The sequence below is a fragment of the Drosophila takahashii genome, chromosome 3L (assembly GCF_030179915.1).
Source record: "Drosophila takahashii strain IR98-3 E-12201 chromosome 3L, DtakHiC1v2, whole genome shotgun sequence".
In the NCBI taxonomy this organism is placed as follows: Eukaryota; Metazoa; Arthropoda; class Insecta; order Diptera; family Drosophilidae; genus Drosophila; species Drosophila takahashii.
Window position 1 is genome coordinate 30,294,618 of NC_091680.1, and position 25,760 is coordinate 30,320,377.

Consider the following 25,760-nt stretch of genomic DNA (forward strand, 5'->3'; position numbering starts at 1 on the left):
AAACCTCTTTTCTTGGAGGCGCCAACGGAGATTGGCCGCAGACGGCTCATTTTTTAATTTTTTTCAATACAAATTTCAGAAAATATAGTTTAAGTATTGCACTTTGATATAATAATAAAATAATTTATCTAACTTTAACCGTATCGTGTGAAAAAATGCATGAAAATAGACCTTTTTTTGGCCGAATTAACCATTTCCCCCCTTTAAATAACTGGACAATGCAAATAGTTACAACACACAGTTTTGAGAAGTATTTTAGCATACCTTGAGGTAAAATTTCCATATTTTGGTTTATTTTTCAGTCCTCTTAACACTTTCACCGTCGTTGAGAAACTTTGGAGTAAAATTAGCGCAACAATTTTTTACAAAATTGTTCTATTAAGTTTAACCATTTTAGTATTAAAAAAATATTTGTTTTTTAAATTAGTAACTTTAATTTTTTGCGTTTATGCCAAAAGAACTGACATATCCCCATAGTGTACCCCCTGCTAAAAATTTATCTCAGTATTGCATTATGACTGTATTTGTTAAAAAATGTTATCAAAGGCTAATTTTTAATTTTTAGCATAACAGCCAATGGACCATTTGGAGGAAGCTGTCAAGTTCATGGTCCCGTGCCGCCACTCACTCGTTGTAGTTCTGACGAAATAGCAGCCGTCCCCGACATAGATATCGGATCTTTAGAGATAAAGAGTCCCATATTAAGCAATCCAGCGTTTTCTCATTCAAAATGTCTCCCGAAAATTCACAAAAGCTGTTTTTGTGTGCGGTTTATAGCGGAACATACTAAAATGCAAGAGGATTCGACAAAAGTAAGTTAATACATTTATTTTGTTAGTTATAGGTAAATTTAAGTTCGCCTGTTAGCCAAGATGCTTCATTTGGGTTTCATGGAAAACCAAAATGAAAGCTAATTTTAAATTTAATTAATAAATCAATACGAAGAACATTATCAGCAAAAACACAACTAAACGAAAAAATCGAACAAAAAATAAAACTTTTCCACAATGAAAAAGGCAAAAAAAAACATACTTCACTACTCGTGGGTACAAAAAAAAATTAAATTATCTATATCAATATTTGTCTTGATTAAAAAACGGTCAGTAGCAAATTCCACCCAGAACGGATTGACCTAAAAATCTAGAAAAATCACAGTAATTACTAAAATAATTAGGAGCCGCGTAAGGGGTACTTTTTAGAACAAAAAACGACCCCAAAGTGCCCCAAACTTCGATTTGTTTTTTTTTTTAATTCTTTCTTTTGCCATTTCTCTGTTATAAATGTTGTTAAAATGGTTTAAAAATTTGATGTTTATAATCTTATGGCATACCCGCGAATAACTGCATTTAAATTTCTTGGAGATTCAGCATCCTTAACCAAGTCCCCAATATTTTCAAATTTGGCTATCCTGATGTGACGTCACGCGTCCCCATATGTTTTATGTATGTTCTGCTGGCGCATGTATATATGTACATATGCCCTGCAAGCATTTTCTATCGCGGAAGTCACTATTTAGTGACGTCTAGAAGATGAAAACGATCGTCCGCGATATCGCATTCGGATCGCCGAAGTCACCCCCGTCGGGAAGAAATGTTCCACTACGGCGACACTTCCCGAAGTCACTTCTGAGTGACTCCTAGAAGTGTCGCGGAAGTCACTTCCAGAAGTGACTTCGGCGACGCTTCTAGAAGTGCCGCCGTAGTGGAACATTTCTTCCCGACGGGGGTGACTTCGGCGATCCGAATGCGATATCGTGCAAGTCACTTGTAGAAGTGTCGCCGAAGTCACTTCTGGAAGTGACTCAGAAGACACTTGTAGACGATACCTAGAAGACCATTTCCCAATTGGAAAATATGTTTTTTGTGCTCATTCTTCATGTTTATTCTTTCAACACATTTATTGAAATATATAGTTACAAAAGCATTGCGGCATGTAAGCACGGTCCATAAGCTTGTAGGAAATGGTGTTGTATTATTTTATTTAATTCCAGTTCCGTGTTCCGTCTATGAAAATGCTTAAAACAACAAAAAAAATAATTAATATTGTGCCATATAAAAATCGGAGGAGGTATTTACCTTTTATAATTAAATAAGTGGAGTATATTTAAGTTTTCGGTTTGCCCGGAGTTTCACGCCAAGTAATTCCTTTTGCTTTCGCAGGACAGCCTTGTACACGCTTAAATCTCGATTTCTCCAATCACTTTAATTTTTGATGTAAATAAATATTGTATTTTATTTATATTCCACCGGTATGTAATATTTAAAAAATAACGGGTTCACTCCGCATTTCATCACAAACACAGAAATTTAGAATAAATCGCACTGATCACAAAGAAATCTCGAAACGAACTGACGCTCGAATTCAAAACACAAAGTGCGTAGGTCAAAGAGAAAAAAGGGTAGTTTTCAGGTATAAAGAGAGAGCCAAGAGCGGACTGTACCCCAAAGACTTCAAAAAAATAAAACCAAATTCCTTTCTATCTTCAATTTAACTTCCAGAAGTGAATTGGAAGATGTTTTTTTCCCATTGGTTTTGTTTTTGTAAAATGTGTTCTATCGCCTTTTCATCGCCCAAAAGTGTCTCAGAAGTTACTTCTTCGCGATCGCAAGCCTTTTTAGGTAGTCAAATGTGATCTATCGCCATTCTATCGTCCAGAAGTGCCTCAGAAGTTACTTCTTCGCGATTTGAACCCTTTTTAGGTAGTCAAATGTGTTTTATCGCCATTCTATCGCCCAGAAGTGCCTCAGAAGTTACTTCCTCGCGATTTGAACCCTTTTTGTTTTTGTAAAATGTGTTCTATCGTCTTTCTATCGCCTAGAAGTGTCTTAGAAGTTACTTCTCCACGATCGTGACCCTTTTTGTTTTTGTAAAATGTGTTCTATCGTATTTTAATCGTCCAGAAGTGACCAAGAAGTGACTTCTTCGCGATAGATGTATATTTTGTTTTTGTAAAATGTGTTCTGTCGTGTTTCTATCTTCCAGAAGTTACTAAGAAGTGACTTCTGGACGATAGGCGATAGAAATATCGCCCGTTTGCTTGCAGGGTGTATGTCCTGCTGTCGCAATTTAAGTGTGACCGCGCAAGGGGAAAATGAAAATACCACAGCCAAAAAAAATCGATTATATCGCAAATCTTTTCTTTTGCGCCTTTTTCTTAAGTAAACGTTAATTTTTATAATATCAATAGACCTTACAGAAATCCCATTAAGCTCAATTTTTCAAATTCAAATTCAAGATAATACTGATATCCTTTTGCTAAAAGAATATTTCATTTACATTTCCACAACATACTTACATAAGACATTTTGTAACCGATTTTTGTGAACTAAAAATCAAATCGCGTTGATAATATTAAAAGAACATTAAATATCCAAACCAATTGATTCTCTTGCTCTTTATTACACGTGCCTCATATTGTTTAAACAAATTCAAATGTTTAAACAATTTGATTCACGGCTTCCCCGCCCATTTGCCTTCCTTATCTATATCAATACAAGAAATAGAAATAGAAAATATAAATTGAAAATGTAGAACGAGGTAGTAAGGCCAATATCAACAGGATTATAATTATCCTATCTCTGGCATTCATTTTTTTAAAATGAGAATGGGAGACATAAATTTTTTTTTAACTGTTGAAGGATAAACATCCCATCACATTTTGAAGCGTTTGTAACATTTCAAGGCGAACTTAAATTAAAAATATTCCCTCAAATTTTTTAAATCTTAATCAAAATTATTATATTGGTTGTTGGAGAGCTATGTAAAACTTTTAACAATTTTTTTTTAAGAATACAAGTTTTTTTTCCAGCTTTAAACGCTAATCGATTTGGAATTGAATTACAAACTTAACGCGGCGTGATAATCCATATTTTGGCAGTTTTTTGCTTTGTTTTTGATAAAGTACTGCTTTGAAATTCATATTTTTGCACTCTTAATTCATACAAAACAAGAAAGGAAGCTACCTTCGGCCAGCCGAAGCTTATATACCCTTGTAGATAAAAGAATACTCACTCGGTGCAGTTCCAGGGATTCCAGATTCAGCGTTTCGATTTATTTCAATTTTGTTTTTAAGTAGTCAAGAATCAAAACGCCTACTTCCTACAAAGTTACAATGAATTTTCTTATATTTGTTTGGGAGCCTTAAGATATAGTGGTCCGATCCGGCTGGCTCCGACATATGTACTACCTGCAATAGAAAGAAGACCTTCGGGAAAGTTTCATCGCGATAGCTTTAAAACTGAGAGACTAGTTCGCATAGAAACGGACAGACGGACAGACGGACAGACGGACAGACGGACAGACGGACAGACGGACATGGCTAGATAGACTCGGCTATTGGTGCTGATCAAGAATATATATACTTTATGTGGTCGGAAACGTCTCCTTCACTGCGTTGCAAACATCTGACTGAAATTATACTACCCTCTACAAGGGTATAAAAATGCATGAATTTATCTGGGTAAGAGCGAAACAGCAATAGTCTAAACTTTCCGAAATTGAAAAAGAGTTTAATATTTTTAACATGTAAATTTAATCAAATTCGTATCCTATCTATTTTTTTCTTAAAGAAATTTTTTGTTCAAATAATGTTTCTAGGCTTTAATGGCAATGGATTGGAAATGTAATTACATGCCCAACGCTGTATGAAATTCTATATTTAAATAATATGTTTTGGACAAAATACTAATGTTTTGAATGAAATTAGTGCAAGGATTTGTGTCGAAAAAGGAATCTGTTTGTTTCTGTTTTGTCCATCTTTTAACTTATGCAAACAATCCATATTAATTTTAAAAAGATTTAAAAAAAACACATGTTTTTTTAAGTAGTTTTCAAAGGACAAAATATTTTTGTTTTTGCGGATATCAAGGGAAAAAGTTCTGATAAAATCTTTTCTCGGTTTATAGAATAAAAATTAGGAATTTTTTAAATTTAAAATAAGTACCAATGATAAAGCAATGCCTAATTTTTAATTTTAATTTCCGCAGGCGAAGTTGCGGGCTACAGACCCTGCTAGTATATTTATAAATATATAGGGGAGAGGTCTGTAGGTTAGGACGGTCTGTGAGTTGGGACAAACCATTTTCTTAAAACTTTTCCACAAAAAAATTGTTTTTATTTTTTTAGAGTCTTTTTTAGTAACAAAACTTTTGGGTAAAACATTAAAAGCCAGGTCTAAGCCAGATTTAAGCTGTGACATTTGTGAACCATTTTTTACCAAAAAAAGTTTTTGCCCCTTTTTTCAAAATTCCATAAAAAATTAAAAACGGGTTAAATAAATTTGGTAAAGTGCTTAAACCAAAGTTAATTAAACGCTAAACAAATATTAAAAAAAAACAAATTAATTGAACAGTCAGAAAAAAGGTAATATTTTAATCCTTTTAGTGTGAGTTTTATTGACTTTTAAAAGTGTCCCAACTTACAGACCTCTTCTTTAAAATGTTGTTTTTTGGCACCTTACAAAATAAATTATTTTTTTCTTTACCGTAATGAAAAAAATATTTAGTTTTGGTTTTTTTAGGCTAATAAACTAACCTTTTAATCAGTACCTAATGCGTGAAATTTCATAAGTGAATGTCGAAATGGCAGATTAAAAACAAAAGGTGTACAGACCTCTCCCCTAGATACATATATACAAAAAAAAAATAAAATAAAGCAGAACTCCCCAAAAGTGTTTCCATTTTACAGGCTGTCAGAAAAAGATCTGTTACCATAGAACACTATGGAAAAAGTTGTAGAGAGACACTCTCAAAGTGTTTTTTGTTTCAAAGTGTCTTGCTCAGACACTGAGCATTTCCGTGTGTTCTATTTAGGAACCTGTTTTCCTGAGACACTTTGCCTTTCAGAATCTAACGAAAGTGTCTTTCCATATTAAATAAGATTTGCCAGCATAGCGGTGATACAGAAATCCCTTCGGGCGGAATTCTGTTGGAATCTGCGTGTGCATCAACACAAGTTCCATACGATTTTTGGCCAAAGTGAATTACGCGCACCACCGCGGATAACAAGTTCCATGAGGCCGTGGCGTAACTTCCTTGCTTAAAAACTGGTTCGAGTCAATTCGACTGATTGTTTGGAAATAAATCAACCGCGAATTCTTCGAACCCTTTGTGATCGTAATTCTTATGATTTTTAAAATAAAATTGTAAAATAATAATTATTTTTCAATTTTTATAATACAAATTGCAAATTAATAATAGTAATAATAATGGTTTCTTACTATAAAGCCACAAAAAGTGCCTAAAAATCGAAAATTTGGAATTTTGACCACGGATTTCTAAAAACTTCTACGTGATGGAAAGTTTCCAAGTATGAGGTAGTAATCTACAGCTAAAATTCTTTAAGGTTTTGTTGCGTTTATTCTTGGGCCAAGAAAAAGTCTTGATTGTGTGTAATAAACTGATATTTGAAATACCCACATCGGACTTTTCAACGAAAAGGACCTTATTTTCTAATGTCCTCTATAGGACTAGATTTAAAGGAACATCCACCACATTCTAAAACCAATATCGCGCCTTAACAAGTACTATTTTGACTTAAAAAACAATAGAGAACGCTATGGTCGGGTTGGTGTCCCGACTGTCTAATACCCGTCACTCAGCTAAAGGCAGTGCGAGGGAGATGGATGTATAAAACTTAGATTGCGTATAACTTTTTAATGAATTGTCCGATTTGAAAAATGTCTTCTACATTTCGATAAACACAACAAAATTGCATTTATACTTCTCGGAAATTTTTAAAGGTGTGGGCGCCAGACACATTTTAAAATCGTTAGTCGGCGTTAGAGAGGGCGTGCCACTTGGCAGAAATAAACTTGCGCTGCGTAGAAAGTCCAAGAATATGTGTGGGAAATCTCAACATTCTAGCTTTGGTTGTTTCCGAGATCTCAGCGTTCATACGGACAGACGGACAGACAGACATGGCTATATCGACTCCGCTTGTGACCCTGATCAAGAATATATATACTTTATGGGGTCGAAAATGCTTCCTTCTAGCTGTTACATACTTTTGCACGAATACAATATACCCTTTTACTCTACGAGTAACGGGTATAAAAATGTAAATAAAAACGGAGAAATTCACCGAAACAGGGAAAGTAGTTTTACAACTATGTTAAGTGAAGTAATTATTTTAACAGAGAAAAAAGTAAATTATTAAATGTTTAAATTCTACTTAAATACTACTCAGATGCAAATGAAAAGGCAGTTGTTACGTGCCAGCCACGAAACTTTTAATACTTTAATAAAACACTTCTGTTTGCGATCGGCGACTATATATATATTTAAAATTGTTCTTCACAGGCTATTTTGCAAATCGTTGCGTTTATTTAATTGTATTTCTGCTCACATCAACGAATTAGCGACAATGAAGGAATGAAGGGTAACTCAAGTGTAACGCATTCAAATTATACGGTTAAATTCAAAATTTATTTTCTCCAGCAACATTCCCCTCACCGTAAAACGCTTAAGTCGTTTTAACTAAACATCAAGAACTGCTAGCTTAGAGATGGGGCGTTTAAGGGGACCAGTTGATGTCTGCACCTCCACAATTCAAATTAGACCATCTTTTGCCTTAAACGTTTGGGTAACAAGGCCCTTCTTCCAGCCTCCACTCGGTTGATTTTCATCAAAGATCAATACTAGATCTCCGATTTGAAGTGGCTTGGTAGGTGCAAACCATTTGGTGCGCTTTTTTAAAGTAGGAAGGTACTCTCTTATCCAACGTCTCCAAAATACATCCTTCAGCTGCTGAGCAATACGATACTGTTTTCGATGGCAGTAATTATCAATTTCTCCAGGAGTTTGTGTAGAGTTCACAGTTCCCAGTAGAAAGTGATTCGGGGTGAGTGGTTCAGGATCGTCTATAGTAACTGGTACATGTGTTAGAGGTCTGCTGTTGATAATATTTTCGGCCTCTTTTAGAAGACAGCGTAGCGTTTCTACTCTTGGTGCTTGCTCCTTTAGAGTTACTGCTAGGACACGCTTTGTTGATTGAACCAATCTTTCCCAACATCCTCCTGAACCAAAATAGTTAAGTCCTGTGTAAGTAAACGGTCGATTGTACGGCGTAACCCTATCTTTAGGCAATTGTCCCATAAGTGTGGGCACTGGCTTTACGTTTTTGTTTTTACAGAGCTGACAGGACGATTTGGCGCGTTTGACTGCTGTACGTATACTGATCACCCAGAACTTACGACGTATTTCGCTTACTATTAGTTCGTCATTTTGATGGTGATATATTTTATGATAGTACATTATAATTAGGTCGGTAAGTGGATGTCTCTTTGGAAGTATTATTGGCTGCCGAGTACTTACAGCTCATATAGATGCATTGTTTAGCCAGCCCTGAACGACCAACAAACCATCTTCATTTAGACCAGGTGACAATGAATATATTGGGCTACTTTTGGAAATCAAATCATTTTGCCGAAGAGCGCCTATTTCTTCGCAATATGTGTGTTGCTGTGCTACCTTGCATAATGCTTTCTCAACATTGACTAATTCTTTGAAAGAAATTTCTCCTTCAACCTTCTTTTTGTCTTTTTTCATATTTCCTATGTTCGCTTTAGGCGCATAAAGTTGTCTATTGGTCGGTTTATCGCTATTGTCAGGATAATTTTTCGCTTTTCGTCAGAGTCATCTGGTAATGGGATCGTTTTATCGGTTGTTGGCCAGGCGGATTCATGTTCTTTCAGGAATAATGGGCCTAGAGTCCAAACAGTTTGCGGATCATACTCTTGACACTTGGTGGTTCTTGTCGCTTTATCAGCTGGGTTTAAGAGAGTTGGAACCCAACGCCATTCAGTTTCCTTTGTTGTGTCCAGAATTTCTGCTAGCCGATATTTTTTGTATTCCTCTATTTCCTTACAACTACTAAAAAAATATACATATAGATGGACATAAACTGAAGAAGTTGTGCGGTACGGCCGCAAAGCATTGCTTCGCACAACCGCGGCAGCTTACGTGGCCAGTTCTCTCCTCTCTCTCTCAGCTTTCCTGAGTTTCTGCATCAGAGACGCAGCGAAATTGGCCGTCGCGTCCCACTCCAGTTGGCCTTTCAGCATTGTTGGTACTAGCGTGCTGGGGCTAATGCTGACACCGGTCGCAGTTTCCAAGGCGGTCCTGTCGTCTAAGAACCGAACGCACTCGAATAGGACATGGCTCGCGTCCTCCTCGATTCCAGAACCGCAGGTTGGGCATCCGTCCCTTGTGTCGTGACCGTACTTCTTCAAGTACGACCGGAAGCAACCGTGTCCACTCAGGATCTGGGTCCGGTAGAAATCCACCTGCCCATGCTTCCTTTCCAGCCATGGACTCACGACTGGAATGAGAGCATGGGTCCAGCGCCCAGAGGTCGCGGAGTCCCATCTCTCCGCCACTGAGAAATTGATCTCCTTCTCGCGGGCTGTCGCGCCTCACGTCTAGATAGGTCGTCCGTGCTCGTAGCTGCTTCCTCTACTTCTGCTGCCTCTCTTACCAGCTCGTTTATCGGAACTAGACCAGCGATGACCAGCAGCGCTTCCTCAGAAATCGTCCGGAAGGTGCAGGATATCCTTTAGCCCATACCGGGGCGGCATATAGGACTTGGAACGTAACGACGCTCGCTAAGAGTTTCCTCCTTTCCTGCTTTGGGCCCCTCGTGTTAAGTAGAATCCGCGAGAGCGAACTGGCGGTCGCTGCGGCTTTCTTGTTGGCATACTTCAGGTGCTCTTTAAAAGACAGCCTGGTGTCGATCATGACGCCTAGATATTTTACATCTCTTTGATAAAATACGTCAACCCCGCCTACCGTCAGCTTGGCTGTCTCAACGCGTTTCCGGCTGCTTATAAGGACAGCCTCGGTCTTGTGTGCCGCGAGTTGGAGCCCGCAAGTGACAGCCATGGCTCAACCTTCCTTACCGCTGAGTTGGCCAAGCCCTCCACTTCGGCTGGCTTCTTAGCCACAATCGTAATGGCGACGTCGTCCGCGAATCCAATCACATGAACGTTGGCAGGGATGGGAAGCCTCAGCACTCCGTCGTACATTATGTTCCACAGCAAGGGGCCCAGGACCGATCCTTGTGGCACCCCAGCAACATTGTACTCTTTTGGGCCATCGCTCGTATCGAGCAGCAGCACCCTTTCGTCAAGGTAGCTGTCGATTATCTTGATGAGGTACTCCGGGATTCTTGATGTCGAGCGTAACCAGCAGACAGTATTTTTTCGTGCCGCCTTTCCATCGCTTCCCGCGTATGGCTTCCGCTGCTATCCCGGTGACCGTTCGGATCGCGTCTAATGTAGACTTCCCTTTCCGGAACCCAAACTGGGAGGGGAGAGGCCACCAGCTGCATCTATGGCCAGATTTAGCCGTTTCGAGATAAGCTTCTCGAACACTTAGCCAACTGTGTCGAGCAGACAAATTAGCCTGTAGGAGGAAGCTGCACCAGGCGGCTTCCCAGGTTTGTTCAGGAGCAACAGCTTCTGGACTTTCCATCTCCGGGGAAATGTTCCCTCGCGCAGGCAGGCGTTGTAGAGCGCCGTGAAAATGCCCGGTTGAAGCGCAAGCGCCAGCTTCATTGCTTTGTTGGGCACTGCGTCGGGTCCTTGGGCTTTATCGTTCTGCAGGCTGCGTCCTGCTTCAGCAACCTCGGTCTCCGTTATTGCCCTGATCTCCCAGGGCAATATCGTTATTGAACGATCTCACTTAGGGTTTCAGGGTCCGTTGGAGAGCGGCTGCCTTCATTTACTCGCTTGACCACGAGTCTGTAGGCTCCACCCTACGGATCCTGTTCGGCTGCGTCGCATAGCTTCAGGAAACATTCCCGTTTACTGTCCTGAATGGCGTGCTTCAAGGACCTCCTGGCTTGCTTGAAGGCGGCGTGTGCAGCCTCGGCCCTGTCCGTCCTTCTTGAGCGCTGAAGAGCTCTTCTGGCTCTAAGGGTCGCTATTTCGGAGTTCCACCAAGGTACAGGCTCATGGTCTCTCCTAAACGGTTTGCGCTGCAGCATACCTGCCCTGCACGCATCCTCCAGGCTGGCTGCTATCCCTTCAGCATTGGTGTTAACGTCTGCTTCCGTGACGAAATGCATGTCCGCCAGGCACCTGCTCATCTGTTCGGCGTTTAGCGTCTCCTGGCGGTAGCCCTTGACTACCCGGTTCAGGGTCCCTCGTCTTAGGTCTATAATACAAAAGTGAGGTGTATGATAGACCCAGCTCCAGCCCGATTAAAAGTCTCCTGCATCCCTTCATTAAGCAGCACAACGTCCAGCGTAGCAAAGGCTCTGAGTAAGCTGCTATCCGATATGCCACAAACTGTTTGTATTGCCTGTGGTCAGAACACATCCAGGCGAGCACTGTCCTTGAATCTGACCAGAAGACAGATCTTTCAATGGCAATATCATGACTTTCTAATATTAAGCTTCTCAATCGCGTTCCTAGTACTGCGGCTTGGAGCTCTAGCCTGGGCACCGACAACCAGGGCTATGAAAACGAACCGAACCGTAAAACGGAGCGCCGAATTGTTGTACAATTGAACCGGAACCGAACCGGAACTTTTTTTTTGATATTCGGTTCGGTTCACGAAAAACTTATTTTGTGTGTTCGTGTTTTTTTATTCAACATTGTGGGGGGCTTTCTGATCATATTAACATAGAGTTTATTTACTAAGGGAAATAAAAATGCGCAAATATTTTGTCTATGCAATGACTGCATCTAACTCAAACGATCTAATAATATATAACTATCATCTTCTAAAACTTTTCGCAGTATGCCCAGGCCGTCAGCCGTCGGGTACACAGGGGGACCAACGGGGGACTCGTCCCCTGCCGTATCTGTGTGCACCGATGGTAGTGCGACTATACTCTCCCCGTGAGGGCGGCTGGAAGCTAGTCTAGCTATGACTATGCATGCTGACGGATCGTAGTCGGGCGGACCTGGGTAGGTCTTTAAAGTGCCTACCCTCAAGTCAGGCGTGTCAAGCGACCCGTGCCCACTGACTTTCAGGTTCGCAGCTAAGGGATAAATCCAGCTGTGTCTTAACGGAGCCTTCCCAGGGCCGGGCAACCCTGGGTCGAAAGTGGCCTTGCCGTGGCTTTGGGACGGAGTCACGGTCGACCTTTTTATAGAGCCCCAACAGGCCCGCCGCGCTTGCCTGGTCGAGCAACGCGGTCGATCATGTATTGAATATGGAAACCAACACCGTAGCTTCGGACCTCACGTGGGAGGTAAAACCCCAAACCGTTTCCGCTACCATCGAGGAAGGGCCACGAACACCCAGCCAGGGTACTTCGGCTCCGATGGGAACGGAAGGGGCTGCTAAGACCAGCACCCCTTTAGACAACAATAACACCCACCCACACAATAGCGGAACCCAGCCGCGTACCAGCAAGGCAGCCACTGTCACGCATCAGCAGCGCAAGGCCAAGGTCAGACGGGACCGTTTCATTCTCGGCAAGATTGCAAAGAATGAGGCAGAAGGCAAGACTGACCAGAGCGATGCGGAGGACAAGACTCGATGCCTTGCGGAGATCGCAGCCTTCGAGGAATATATGAGGACGCGCCCGGAGGCCACCCAAGCGAACACAAAAAGGGACCGCTCGCACGAGGCAAGCGAGAGCGCACCCAAACGGGCAAACGGGACGCTCAGGGGAGGCCAAGACCGACCTCCTTTGTGAAGAAGGACAAGAAATTTATCGACGTAGCCAGAGACAGCCTCGCGATGGCACTGGTGGACGAGCCGGATGATGTTCTCGAGGAGGTCGATGACACCAACAAGCTGTTGGATGACCTGGTCATCGACGACAAGACCCCAGACGTGACGCCTAATACCGATGCCTAAAGTCGTGCAGATTAACCTGAAGCGCATCACGCATGCTTCAGCCAATCTCGCAGTTCTTCTCAGTGAGAGGAACATTGACATAGGCATCGTTCAAGAACCATGGACTCGAGACAGACAAATCTCGGGTCTAACACAACAAAGATATACACTCTTTTATACTAACTCGACAGGTAGGCCGAGAGCAGGTATTATTATAAAGAATATCTATAACGCACTTCTATGCCCCAATCTTAGCACACCGGATCTAGCTGTTGCCAGATTCGTGGCGGCGGATGGGACATCGATGGTGATAGCCTCATCCTACATGGCCCATGATGAACCGGCTCCACCTGAGCCAGTCATCAAGCTGCTGCAATGGGCGGAAGATACTAAGACGACCCTGGTGCTCGGATGCGACGCTAACGCCAGGCACACACTATGGGGAAGCTCGGAAACCAACGAAAGGGGTGAGTCTCTTTTTGATAATATTATCTGCCGCAACATCACCATATGTAATAGAGGTAACACACCCACCTTCATATTCCCAAGCACTAGGGATGGGAAGAGGTGTTAGACCTCACTTTACAGACAGAATTTAGTAGATATAAGGTTGAAAAGTGGATAGTGTCGAAACAAAATTCCTTTTTTAGATCACAGGTACATTTTCTTCGAAATTTCGATTCCGATTAGCAAACCGGGGACAAATTCGGTAAGATTGTCTACTCAAAAGTTAGCAATAGAAGAATACGGGTACAAACCTCTACGACGACCCTGGACAAGGAAGTAGAGGACCTAACAAACATTCTAAACAATGCTTATAAGGAAACATGCAAGGTTTCATACTCTAAGAAACAACACCCTTTATGGTGGACCAAAGAGCTTTGCACTCTGAGAAAGAGAACAAGAAAAGCCTATAACTCCAGCTATGCTACCAAGGAATGGGAGCCATACAAAGAAGCTCAAAAAGCATACAAAAAAGCGATATACGCAGCCAAGAAAGACTCTTGGAGGACTTACTGCGAATCGCTCGAAGGAATAAAAGACTCGGCTAGACTAAGCAAGGTCCTTGCTAAAGGGTATAACAGCCCAACTCTATTACACAAACAAGACGGATCAGCGACTACAACAGTGGAAGAATCCCTAGAGACACTAGTGGACACACACTTTCCAGGCAACCTTCGAGAAAAGCCAGCACCTACTGAAGGTCAGAGGGCTCATCAACCAACACACACAAGGGATATCATAACCATTGAAAGAATCAACTGGGCGATAAACTCTTTAGATATATATAAGAGTCCGGGGCCAGGGCATTTTCCCGGCTATGCTTCAAGCAACACAGGTCAGCATCAGTAGGTGGCTGCAAGCCATTTACACGGCTTGCATCAGACTAACACACATACCGCTTCTATGGAAGGAAGCCAAGGATGTATTTATACCAAAACCAGGAAGAAGAGGTCATATCCTAGCACAGGATTACAGGCCGATCAGCCTCACCTCCTTCCTAATGAAAACGCTGGAACGAATGATCGATATTCATATCCGGGAAAACACCGAGAAGCAGCATCTATCGGACGCTCAGCATGCGTACCGAAAAGGCAGATCGACAGAAACGGCACTACACGAAGTAGTCTGCCACATAGAAAAAACATTTTCTAGATATAGATATAGAAGGCGCGTTCAATAATGTAAACGCCGAATCCATACTGAGCTCCCTCAACATTGAAGGAGACATCACAGCCTGGATCGGAGTTATGCTCACGAGCAGGACGATAACAGCCGAACTGAGTGGCACTTACCTCACACGCTTTGTGAAGAGAGGCACACCTCAGGGCGGGGTTCTATCGCCACTGCTCTGGCTTATCAACATGATTGACATATTGAGAGAACTCAATAGCGGAGGAGTAAAAGTAGTAGCCTACGCAGACGACGTAGTGTTGCTAGTATCAGGACCATTTCCAGATGTCATTAGTAACATAATGACGGGGGCCCTTACCCGACTTAATGAATGGACAAAAACCTGCGGACTAGGTATAAACCCGGGTAAAACCGAACTAATGCTCTTCACGCGTAGAACAAAGATCCCAACATACAGCAAACCAAAAATAGATGGAATCGAACTCGAGCTATCGGGTAAAGCTAAGTATCTAGGAGTGATACTAGACCCGAAGCTCTCGTGGAAACTGAACATCACGGAACTAGTAAGAAAGGCCAGCATAGCATTCTACTCGTGCAAAAAAATGTTCGGCAAAAATTGGGGTATACAACCTAAGATAATATTATGGCTTTACACAGCAGTGGTAAGGCCTATTCTCACATACGGGGCACTAGTCTGGTGGCCAGCCCTGACAAGAGCATACAATATTACCAAGCTGACAAGAATACAGAGATCAGCTTGCGCAGGAGCGTTGAACACTATTCTGGATATAATGCCTATAGAACTTTTCATAAAGGATACGGCAGCGCAGAGTGCGGCCAGACTGAAGGCAAGTAAATGCTGGACCACATAGGGCACTGCCGTATCTCAGAGGGCAGTAACTATCTGGCAAAGAACAAAACGGACTATATGACAGCGGAGATAAGATTTGGGTAAGATAAGAGATAAGATTTAAAAAAAATTTATTTTTTTGAACCCTGGTTCGAACATGAACCCTGCTTCGGCTCATCATTGAACCGGTTCGCAAACCGGAACATTTTCTGTCGATTAGGTTTGAACCCCGAACCGAACCCATGCTAAAATAATATGGGTTCACAGCCTTGCCGACAACAACTTCGGGGGAGCACATTTAGTTTTTCCTGCTACAATGGAAGTCTCAATATTGTCTTAAGATATGATTCGCCAATAAGCCACTGCAGCAAACGCCTGCTCACTTGCGTTGACCAATATGTGAAGTTCCCTTGTGATACTTGAATCTAAGAACTTTGGAGAATAGCAACGACTAATTTGAAAATGGTTCACACTATCCAATAGACCGATCCATTCCTTGAAGCGCTTGTATATATTATTGTCTATTAAGTCATTCCAGTTAATTCCTGTGCGCCAGATATCCTACATTAAAACTTTGCCAATTATCATAAGATCAGCCAGCATACCAAACGGGTCGTACACTGACATTATGATACTAAGAAGTTGTCTCTTGTTTGGAACTTTTATTCCTTGCTTTATTTCATTATAAACTCTGTTCATTTTAATATCGAACATACCAAGGATTTTATCGACGGAACTGGAGTCGAGATTTACCGATGAAGAAATTGTAATGTCTGGCGAGCTGTCTGAACCGTTTAGCATATTTTGGATATTCGATGAGTTTGATATGAAACCTCTCAAATCAAAATTGGCTAATTTGTGGACCTTTTTTACTTCATTGCTTATCTTGTATGCATCCTTCTCATTGTCAAAGCTTGTTACAAAATCATCTACATAATGATTTTCTTGTATGACCTTTATAACAGCTTCTTTCCTGTTCGTGGCATTTAAGGCATTTTGATTTTTTACATACTGCGCACAGCAAGGTGAACATGTAGCTCCGAATATTAGTACTTGCATCTTAATCATAGGATTCTGAAGGAGTATTTATCTGATTCATTGTCCTTTACTTGCAAGAACATTTCTCTGATGTCAGCGCATACAGCAATTATGCCTTGTCAAAATTGGAACAGGACTTTAAGTAGTGAAGGGTTTTCATCTGGTTTTTTTAGCAATTGGCTGTTTAAAGAAATTCCATTGACTTTGGCTGCAGCACCAAAAACAAGCCTCATTTTATTTGGTTTATTAATGTTATGCACACCAAAGTGATTGTCAATTTTCGGGCATATCTTTTATGTACGAAATCCCATATAGCCTTTTTATATTCCTCCTGCTTGTCAGAATCGAATATCTTTCGCTCAGTCGTGTATTAGGAAGGATTATATTATCATGACTCCACAAAAGAGCTGTCTCGTAACTCTGGTCAACACGTAGCGTACTTTCTTTCAATATTTTTCGAGCCCTGACAATTTCATTTGACTTTAATGGATTATTTGGTAACTTAACGAGAAGGTTTCCTGTATTAAAATATTCGGCCATTAAATCATTTAATTCGTTTTCATTAGGATCGATCGAATACGTATGAAAAACGGTGCTTATACCATTATAATTTTCTTGCTGAGGTTGTGTTGATCCATATGCTAGCCACCCTAAGACTGTCTTAACGGCTATTGTTTTCCAAATAAACACTTCGAAGTGTGGCAATTTTCCACTCCAATTAGAATACTTGGCTTGACATCTCCGTACCCCTTAATTGGCAAACTCCTTAATTTCGTTTATTTTTCATTAAGAGATTCAATGTCAAGTGATTGTACAGGCAGTTCCAAAGACGGAACTGTGCTACCTGTTAATGGCAACCAATTTTTTGTACCTTCTGTTGTTCGAACCTTAAGCTTACATTTTATCGATGGAATTACTTTTTTCTGATTTCCTATCCAGTTAAGAGTCATTTTTTGTGTGTCTCCAGTCACACCGAGCTTTTCCAGCAAATGATGCAGAGGATCCTTCGTCTATGAAGGCAAATACTGTAAGGATCGTTCTGTTTGGTCCAGTAACCTCAATTGGCAGCACCTTAAATAAAAGCATCGATGTGCTGTTCCTGACTGTGAGAATATTTGCTGGGCTACATTGTTGTTCCTGAACTGTTTCTGTTGAACTATTTACAGCCACAAGCCTTTCTCATGCTTGGAATTTGGCTTACTTGATGCACTTGTAAGAGAAGCTTGTGATATATCCATTGCAATTTTATCTATCCACGAACCAAAATGTCCTAGATCAGCATAGAGTTGGATACCTGATGCATATGTTGTCCATTCTATACGAGTTCGCATAGGAAGTTTACTTATAAGGTCACTTAATAGTACAGGGTGTTGCAAATGCTGCAAAGCGTTAGCCGATTTAAGAAATATGATCAGGTTTGATACCTTTGCTGCAAATGGTATAATTTTGTCCAGGTTGCTTTCTGTGATCTGCTGCATTTTAGATACCTTTTCCAACTGACTCCTAATAAGCAGTCCTGATTGTCCTTACTTAAACTGTAGGCGCTTCATAATGTGATCGACGTTAACTGGATTTAGTAACATTGCCGCCACCTCTTTCCTGGCAACACCTTTTAAACTCTTCTGCAGTCGGAGTAAATTTTCCAAATCGTAGTACTTGTATGCGAGAGTTGTCTCAACAAACATACTTCTTAATATTGGCCAGTCTTCTGGCAGTTCATAGAAATTGGCAAATCTATTATTCTTCCCTTCGAAAAATTCTGACTATCGCCCATCTCGAATGCGCCACAACCCCGAGACCCAGCATATCCAAAAACAGACTTACCTTTTATAGCGTCATTTTGAAAATTGAGCTGTCGACCACCCTGTGTGGTGCCAGATGTATCAGCGGGATCCTCCTTGTGAAAAATGCAGGCCATGAATGCCGCCTTGTGCGGCGCCAGAAGGCAGTGCGCTGCCATTGTATGAGGCAACGCTAGGCTGCAATTCTGCATATGAGGAAGCCAGCCCAAAGATGCCGCCCTGTGCGACATCCGGATACGATAAACTGCTGGTTGTACAAGCCATTCCAGAATGAAATCCTCCATATGAGGAAGCTTGGCCATAGATGCCGCCCTGTGCGACACCTGAATGCGATAAACTGCTGGTTAACGGGGCAATTCCACAATGCAATCCTCCATGTGATGAAGGTTGGCCATAGATGCCGCCCTGTGCGACACCTAAATGCGATGAAGCTGCTCCATGATGCGGTCCTCCGTGTAAAGACACCATGCCATGAATACCGCCCTGTGCTCCATTAGCGGGTGGTTCACTACCCTGTTTATCAACTTCAGAAACCAAAGAATTTACCTTCTTCTTATACTCAGTAAACTCTTCGGTCATGGCATTAAATTTTTGCATAATTCGATCCGTCTGCAATTGCTGCTCCACCAACATCTTCTCCATGAAATCCTGCATGGTCATTATTGGAATTTCCTTGTCCTTTTCTATTACAGTGTCATCCTCATTGTCACTTAGTGGATCCATGTGGTCCTCATCGGTGTCTGGTTTCCCACCTGGTCTTGGCGTCGAATTGTGGGTTTGATCCATATTTTTCATCAGTTTTCTTTTCGCACGAGTCAATACCATTTAGGCGTCACGAAAGAGTGATGAGTGCCACTGTATGCTATCATTTGCAGACTATTGCAAAGTAATTTCACAAGTTTTTGCAAGATTTCAATATAACATGCGACTTAAGCAACTTTAAAATTTAATAAAAAGGTTACGTGCCAGCCATGAGGAGATACATGCCGAAGAAGGTTCGCCTACCATGTGCACCGCGGAAGTAAGCTGACGATCACAACAATACCAAAATTAAATTATTTCTTTCAAATAATTTTTTTTAACATATGAAGGACACTAATAAGTGACTTTCTCGTATGTATCCAAATGAGCCCTAAGTCTAACGGCAAACGCTAATTGTATTGGACCTATAAGTGTCAAGCAGGTCCTTCCATAATTTTTTTTTTACTCCTCGATTAAGATTTGAATTTATCTTCACATTCTTAAGGATAAATGAATTAAGAACTCAAATGAACATGAAATATAAATTAATTTTTGATTTAATTAAAGAAATGACCCATGGGAAATGCATATTTTTTCGCAGTTTCAGCTCATCCAGAGCTGTCGAGAGTTTCGAAAAGAGACTCTCTCTGTTGTATACGTGACGTGTTTTACATTCGCTCCCACATTTATTCGCTTAGTGTCTACATTTTTGATTTTAATATTCCCAAAGGTCTTATTCTCAACTTGGTTAAGTCCGCCGATTGAATGCGACGCGAGTGCATTGTGCATTGTTGTTGTTTTCTTATTAATATTGTCGTTTTGGCGCTCTCCCCCACATTTATCTAAAGCTTTCTGTTTATATTTTTCTACATTCTACATTCTACATTTTTATCTTACTTTAACTTGTAAACAATGTCCGCCTGTTGTGTTGTTGGTTGCCAATTTATTGGCAAAATCACTTCTCAGCAGCCGATTGTTAATTGCTGGTTGTGTGAGAACATTGCGCACGCTAAATGTGCAGACTTTGGGCATAGTGCGGCCCAAATTTCGGATCATACTAGGTCTAATGCCATTGATATTAGATCATTTATGAGGCAAACGGAGCTTGAGTTCCAGACTTATTAAGTCGGAGTCCTACACTGCCTAATATCTCTTAGCATGTTCCAGATCTCTCGAGCAACCTCTCTCTTCCCAGCCCCAGTGCAAGCTATATGTCGTGCGATGAGGACGATCCCGAAGGGAACGAGTCATCAACGACTGATGTCAGGGTGCAATCCCTGCCAGATTCTGCTAACCGGTCACCGGCTGTTGCTACTTCGGGGGCTCTGCCGCACCTCGCACTGGCTCTAGCTAATACCCTTGCACCTCCTTCTGTCCCACTTTCTAGCATGATCCCTAGGAAGAACAGCAATAGCTCAGCTCTCTCCTCTCCGGTACCACTCACTGTCATGGTACCTAGGAAATCCAATTTTGTATCTAGGTTGACTCCAGCACTAACAGTAAAAGACGTGATGCATCATATTGTAATAAACCTCTCTCTTGCCAATCAAAATAGTATCGACATCACCAAATTTAATTTATAAAAATAGTTCAATTTTCGAAGCAAATGTTGTCGTATTTACTGAGACCTGGCTTAACCAATCCGTACACGATAGTGAGTTTTCCTTTATAACTTTTTTGTTTATCAGAAGGATCGTCTGACTAGAGGTGGAGGCGTTCTTATTGGAGTCAAATCCAATTTAACTTCTGAGCTTGTTGATACTTTTGATTCATCTTGTATTGAATTTATTTCTGTAAAAATATCTTTCCCAAAATCTAATATTTTTCTAACTTGCTCCTATATACCCCTGGCTCTGAATTTAACGTGTATCTATTGCACCTGCCCGCCATTAATTCTCCTTGTTGCTTGCTGAAACTGACCAACTTATTATTTATTTATTTATTTATTTATTTATTTAAAGTTAGCAAATATCTGCCAACATAAACATAGTACCCTACTCACATCAAGTGGAAGGGGGCAAGGACAGGTAAGTTAGGATGTTTTTTACAATTAAATTAACAGAGCATTCCGAGAATATCAAAAAATACAGTTCATTATATTGCGAGCATAAGACGCGAAATGGATCATGTAACTGAAAGTTAGTTTTACAAATATCGAGGGCAATTGGTCGAAAGTGCCGAGTAGACCTTACAGGAATGGAGAAACGAATTTGACCAAGAAGGTAGCTTGAATTTACAAGTCCAGTAATTAATTTGTGCAGGAACATAACACCATGGCAGGTTCGACGATCCTTGAGGGAGGGCAGGTTAAGTAGACGCAGTCTATCCACGTACGATGGCAGGTGTCGATGTGTTTCCCAGTTTAAACTACGTAGAGCAAACAAAAGGAACTGTTTCTGTACCGACTCGATAAGGTCCTGATAAATGGTATATTGGGGTGACCAAACACACGAGCAGTATTCAAGAATTGGACGAACCAAGGAAATGTATAAATGTTTTGTGGTGTAGGGGTCCTCAAATTCCTTCGACCAACGCTTAACAAAGGCAAAAACCCCTTTAGCTTTACTAACTATGATACCAATGTGATTAGAGAAATTTAAGTTGTGGTTGAATAACACTCCAAGGTCTTTGTTGACCTTTGTTGACGGGATGTAGATCAGCAGGTGCGATGGGATCGGGCGGTCCAAAAGAGGCCGCGGCAGGTGTAAGTCCAGGGGAGGCGTCTGCCGCGCAGCCGTCAGTAACAACAGTAGAGGCATTACTGGTAGCCAAGCGGTAGGATTCCAGTGTTGGAACATAACCAGAGCCGTGGATAAATGAGCCGTGGATTGCAGACAAGAAGATCCTCCGGTATCCGGTCCAGAATCGGCATATATATATGGCAACTGGGGCAGGTCCAATCCAGGCCAGAATTGGATTTAGTACGGTCTGCGACTAGACCAGCACTGTGTCCAAGGTCGGCACATTTAGGGTGAGCAATGTTATTACACAGCCAGCAACCAATTGTGGGTTGACGGGAGGTGATTTTGCCATTTAAAAGGCAAGGTTTCATGCAGCAGGCAGACATAGCGAAATAATTGAGAAAATTGTCAAATAAATACGTGTAGAAAACAACGTAGATTTAGATGTAGATGTAGAAAGCGCAGCTTGCAGTTTGGTCAGTGATAAGCTTTCCGCGCGTGTGAATGCTCGCGCCGAAACGATAAGAGAGCAAATGTACTAACAACAACACCAGTGTAGAAGTTTGCGGTAAACTCGAGAATAGAGTAGAACAACAAAGCAAAAACACAAAACGTTTTCTGATTATATTGTAATCATTCGAATTACGTATAAAGTCACTGTCATTTAGCTATCAAAACTTGTCAGTATGATAAAGATCACCGAAAAATTGTCAGATGTCCGGATTCGGCATTAATCGATGTAGTTTACACGGATAAAGTTCGATCAGATGGAGGAGCGATAAAGTACACGTCCGACTACGACGACGATTGACGATTTATTTAAGCTCGGTGACTTAAATCTTCCCAATATTTCTTGGCTGGAGAGTAACGACTTATGCGCAATGATTTCTAGGATGCAACATGACTTTATTAATGGTCTTGTTGAACTATCTTTGCAGCAAGTTAACAGGATTCCCAAAATTATATTGCTCCTCTTCTTGACTTAATCTTTATTATACCCTTGTAGAGGGTATTATAGTTTCAGTCAGATGTTTGCAACGCAGTGAAGGAGACGTTTCCGACCACATAAAGTATATATATTCTTGATCAGCACCAATAGCCGAGTCTATCTAGCCATGTCCGTCTGTCCCTCTGTCCGTTTGTCCGTTTCTATGCAAACTAGTCTCTCAGTTTTAAAGCAGCGGTCGGCACACACATACGTTGACATTTTGTTTTATATTTGTGTGAGTAATTTGCACTGGGCAGCTCATCGATGTGTGTGTGCAGACCGCTGTTCTACGTTATAGGTGTGCGAGCTGCGCGCCGGCAGAACAAAACCCTATGCTCACTTAATAGGGCGCTGCCGACCGCTGTTTTAAAGCCATCGCGATGAAACTTTCCTGAAAGTCTTCTTTCTATTGCATGTAGTACATATGTCGGAGCGAGCCGGATCGGACCACTATATCTTAAGGCTCCCATAGGAATATTCAAACAAATATAAGAAAATTCATTTTAACTTTGTAGGAAGTAGGCGTTTTGATTCTTGACTACTTAGGGGCTGTCCATATATTACGTAATCACCTATGGGGGAGGGAGGGGGTCATTGAAATGATTATGTTTGATTACATGGGGGGGGGGGGGGGGGGTCTTGCACAATGATTACGTAATCATTTTATAAGAATTTTATTATTTAAAGAATTTATTTAAAAACTTTTTTCTTTTAATTATATCTACAAACCTAGAGAGGAAAGCAGAGAAACAATTTTTGTATTGGCTGGGCGGTGAAAATAAGGATGTTTAGTAGTTCAATCACACGAAGGACGCGAAGACCTGGAATGGCTTGACGAAGAGTATGTTGGAGATAATATCAGCGTAGACGAACCGAATGTGTCATACTAAACTTCATTTATAAGCAATATTAAAGATCTCCGTTTGAATTCACAGATTAAAACGAAAAAAATTTTATTCTTGGGATTACGAAATCATTGGGGGGGGGGGTGTATATTAAATGATTACGTTTGACACCAGGGAGGGGAGGGGGTCAAAAATCACCAAAAACGAGATTACGTAATATATGGACAGCACCTTATGTATAAACAAAATTAAAATAGTAACGCTGAATCTGGTATCCCTGGAACTGCACCGAGTGAGCATTACTTTATCTACAAGGGTATATAAGCTTCGACTGGCCGAAGGTAGCTTCTTTTCTTGATTTTGATAGTAGCGATGCTAAAATTAGTCGTGTTCCGCCTTTATCTTTATCTGAAGATTGTTATCATCCAACCCTTCAGCTCTCGATTAATGGACTTTTTAATAGCCATAAAACTGTTATAAATGTACAGCCCATTTTATGTTTTAGAAGGACTGATTACGTTAAACTAGTTGAATCTTTATCAACAGTAAGTTGGTCCTACCTTGTTCTTACAGCTCTCCATGGTTTACCCGGCAACTATCTTATCTGAAGAATAAAAAACTAGACTGTTTAAACTGTTTAAAACAGAGCTTGCAAGGTTCGGTCAACCTTTTCAAAGTGTTGGAAAAAAACCTGTCACAAACAACCCTATGACAACTGGGTGAGAGCTAACCCCTTAAGGGCCGGTTTCTCGAGTCCCTGTCAAAGTCCCTGATAGCTATCTGTTCGAAAAACTTAAATACCAGATAGACTGTTCGTAAAAGCAAATCCGCTTTCTCGACTACTTTAATTTATCTGAACGAGAAACAATTACAGAGTGCTGTTAACGCACTGTAAAGTGCAAAAAATGGCATGCTTCGATTATTTCATCAGCTGTTTGGGTATAATTCAAAGGAAAAGTCAGCTGTGATTTCGTTTCTTCTTCTTAGTTGGCTTTGGGAAATCAGCTGTCATGCTATCGAGCCGAAAACGCTTAACAGGGACTCCGAGTCCCTGTCAAAGTTAGCTCTCACATTTATGCTCGAGAAAGCCGAAATGACTTAGCAGGGACTTTATCTGTTCGAGAAATGTTAGCCGGCACTCGAGAAACCGGCCCTAAAAGGGTTTTTGCTTAACAGATGTTACGCTCAGAGCAAAACCCTTTTTTTTAGAGTTATTTCGGTTTCGGTTTCTACTGACTACTTTGCTCGGTCTGTTAAGGAAAACGGTCTTTTGTGAATGTATGAGTGTGTATGTGTGACCTGTTCAGTAATGCTTCAGTCGTAACATTGCTTTTTGATTATTAAAATTCAAAAGGGTAAGGGAAAATACGTAATGTGTATTCCCTAAAGCTAAATCTGTAAGATTAGCCCATTTACCATTAAATTCCAATATTCTACATATTTTTAATAATTTACGATTCCAAAACTCTACTTTTGGCATATCTTTCTTATGTAGTAATTAATAACCAAATCCACGTAATAAGAAGCGAATCTTTTTAGCTGTAGGAAAAATTAGAGCTTTTTTTCAAATTTTGTTTATGTAGCTTTAAATCAAGTCCTAACTATTTAAGAATATCTTCACAACATTATTTGGTTTTATTCAAAATATTTCGAAAGATTTAAAAGAACGCGCGATCCATTTTGGAATACTTTGAGTCAAAGATAGTTCCTTATATAGTCAACAAATATATTGAAGCAAACAAAAAAAATAGCAGCTAACCTAAATTCAGAATACAATTTTATATACCTTTATATGTACAAAGCAATTTTAAAATTAACTTAATTTCCTATGTAAAATTTATGCACATATCACAGCAGGCCTATACTTTTCCCTTTCTAGAGAAAACGCATTCTTTTGACTTTTATTTAACAGTAGTCTTATAGAAACCCTTTTAGGTGACTGTTAACTTAAAAGGGTCTCACCGAGTGGTTATTGAAAGACCGATTGCTTTGTTCGGTTAAGCCGAACGGTCGGACCGAAACCGACAAGCAAAACTAAAAAAGGGTTCCGCTCAGAGAGAGAGTTTGTGAGCAACATTTTTTTCGGTTTTGTCGATATTAAACTGCCTCAGGAAAATCGGTTGACAGTTATTTGCAAGCTCTGGCTTAAAATATCCGGCTTTCAGACTGACTTTGCTAAATATAGTTCGGCTAAAGCGCAATTTATTCAGTACAATTCTGACTTTTATCAAAATTATCTGTCTCGTTGTAAGCTTGATTTCAAAAGCAATCTTAAACTGTTTTTTTCTGTCGTCAATTCTAAGCGGAAATCTAACTGCTTCCCTCCTTCTATTTTTCTGAATAATAATGTAGCATCTAATGACAATGATATTTAAAACTTATTCGCAGA

General features: G+C 40.7%; 1 protein-coding gene across 3 annotated transcripts in view; it reads left to right on the plus strand.

The window, feature by feature from the left end:
• Nucleotides 1-25,760, plus strand: part of nAChRalpha4 (nicotinic acetylcholine receptor alpha4) — a 510,593-nt gene that overhangs the window by 448,668 nt on the left and 36,165 nt on the right. For all 3 annotated transcript variants that reach the window (XM_070215892.1, XM_070215896.1, XM_070215895.1), the window contains one exon: nucleotides 566-812. In XM_070215892.1, coding sequence (XP_070071993.1) covers nucleotides 566-812 — 247 coding nt within the window. The remainder of the gene's footprint in view (nucleotides 1-565; nucleotides 813-25,760) is intronic.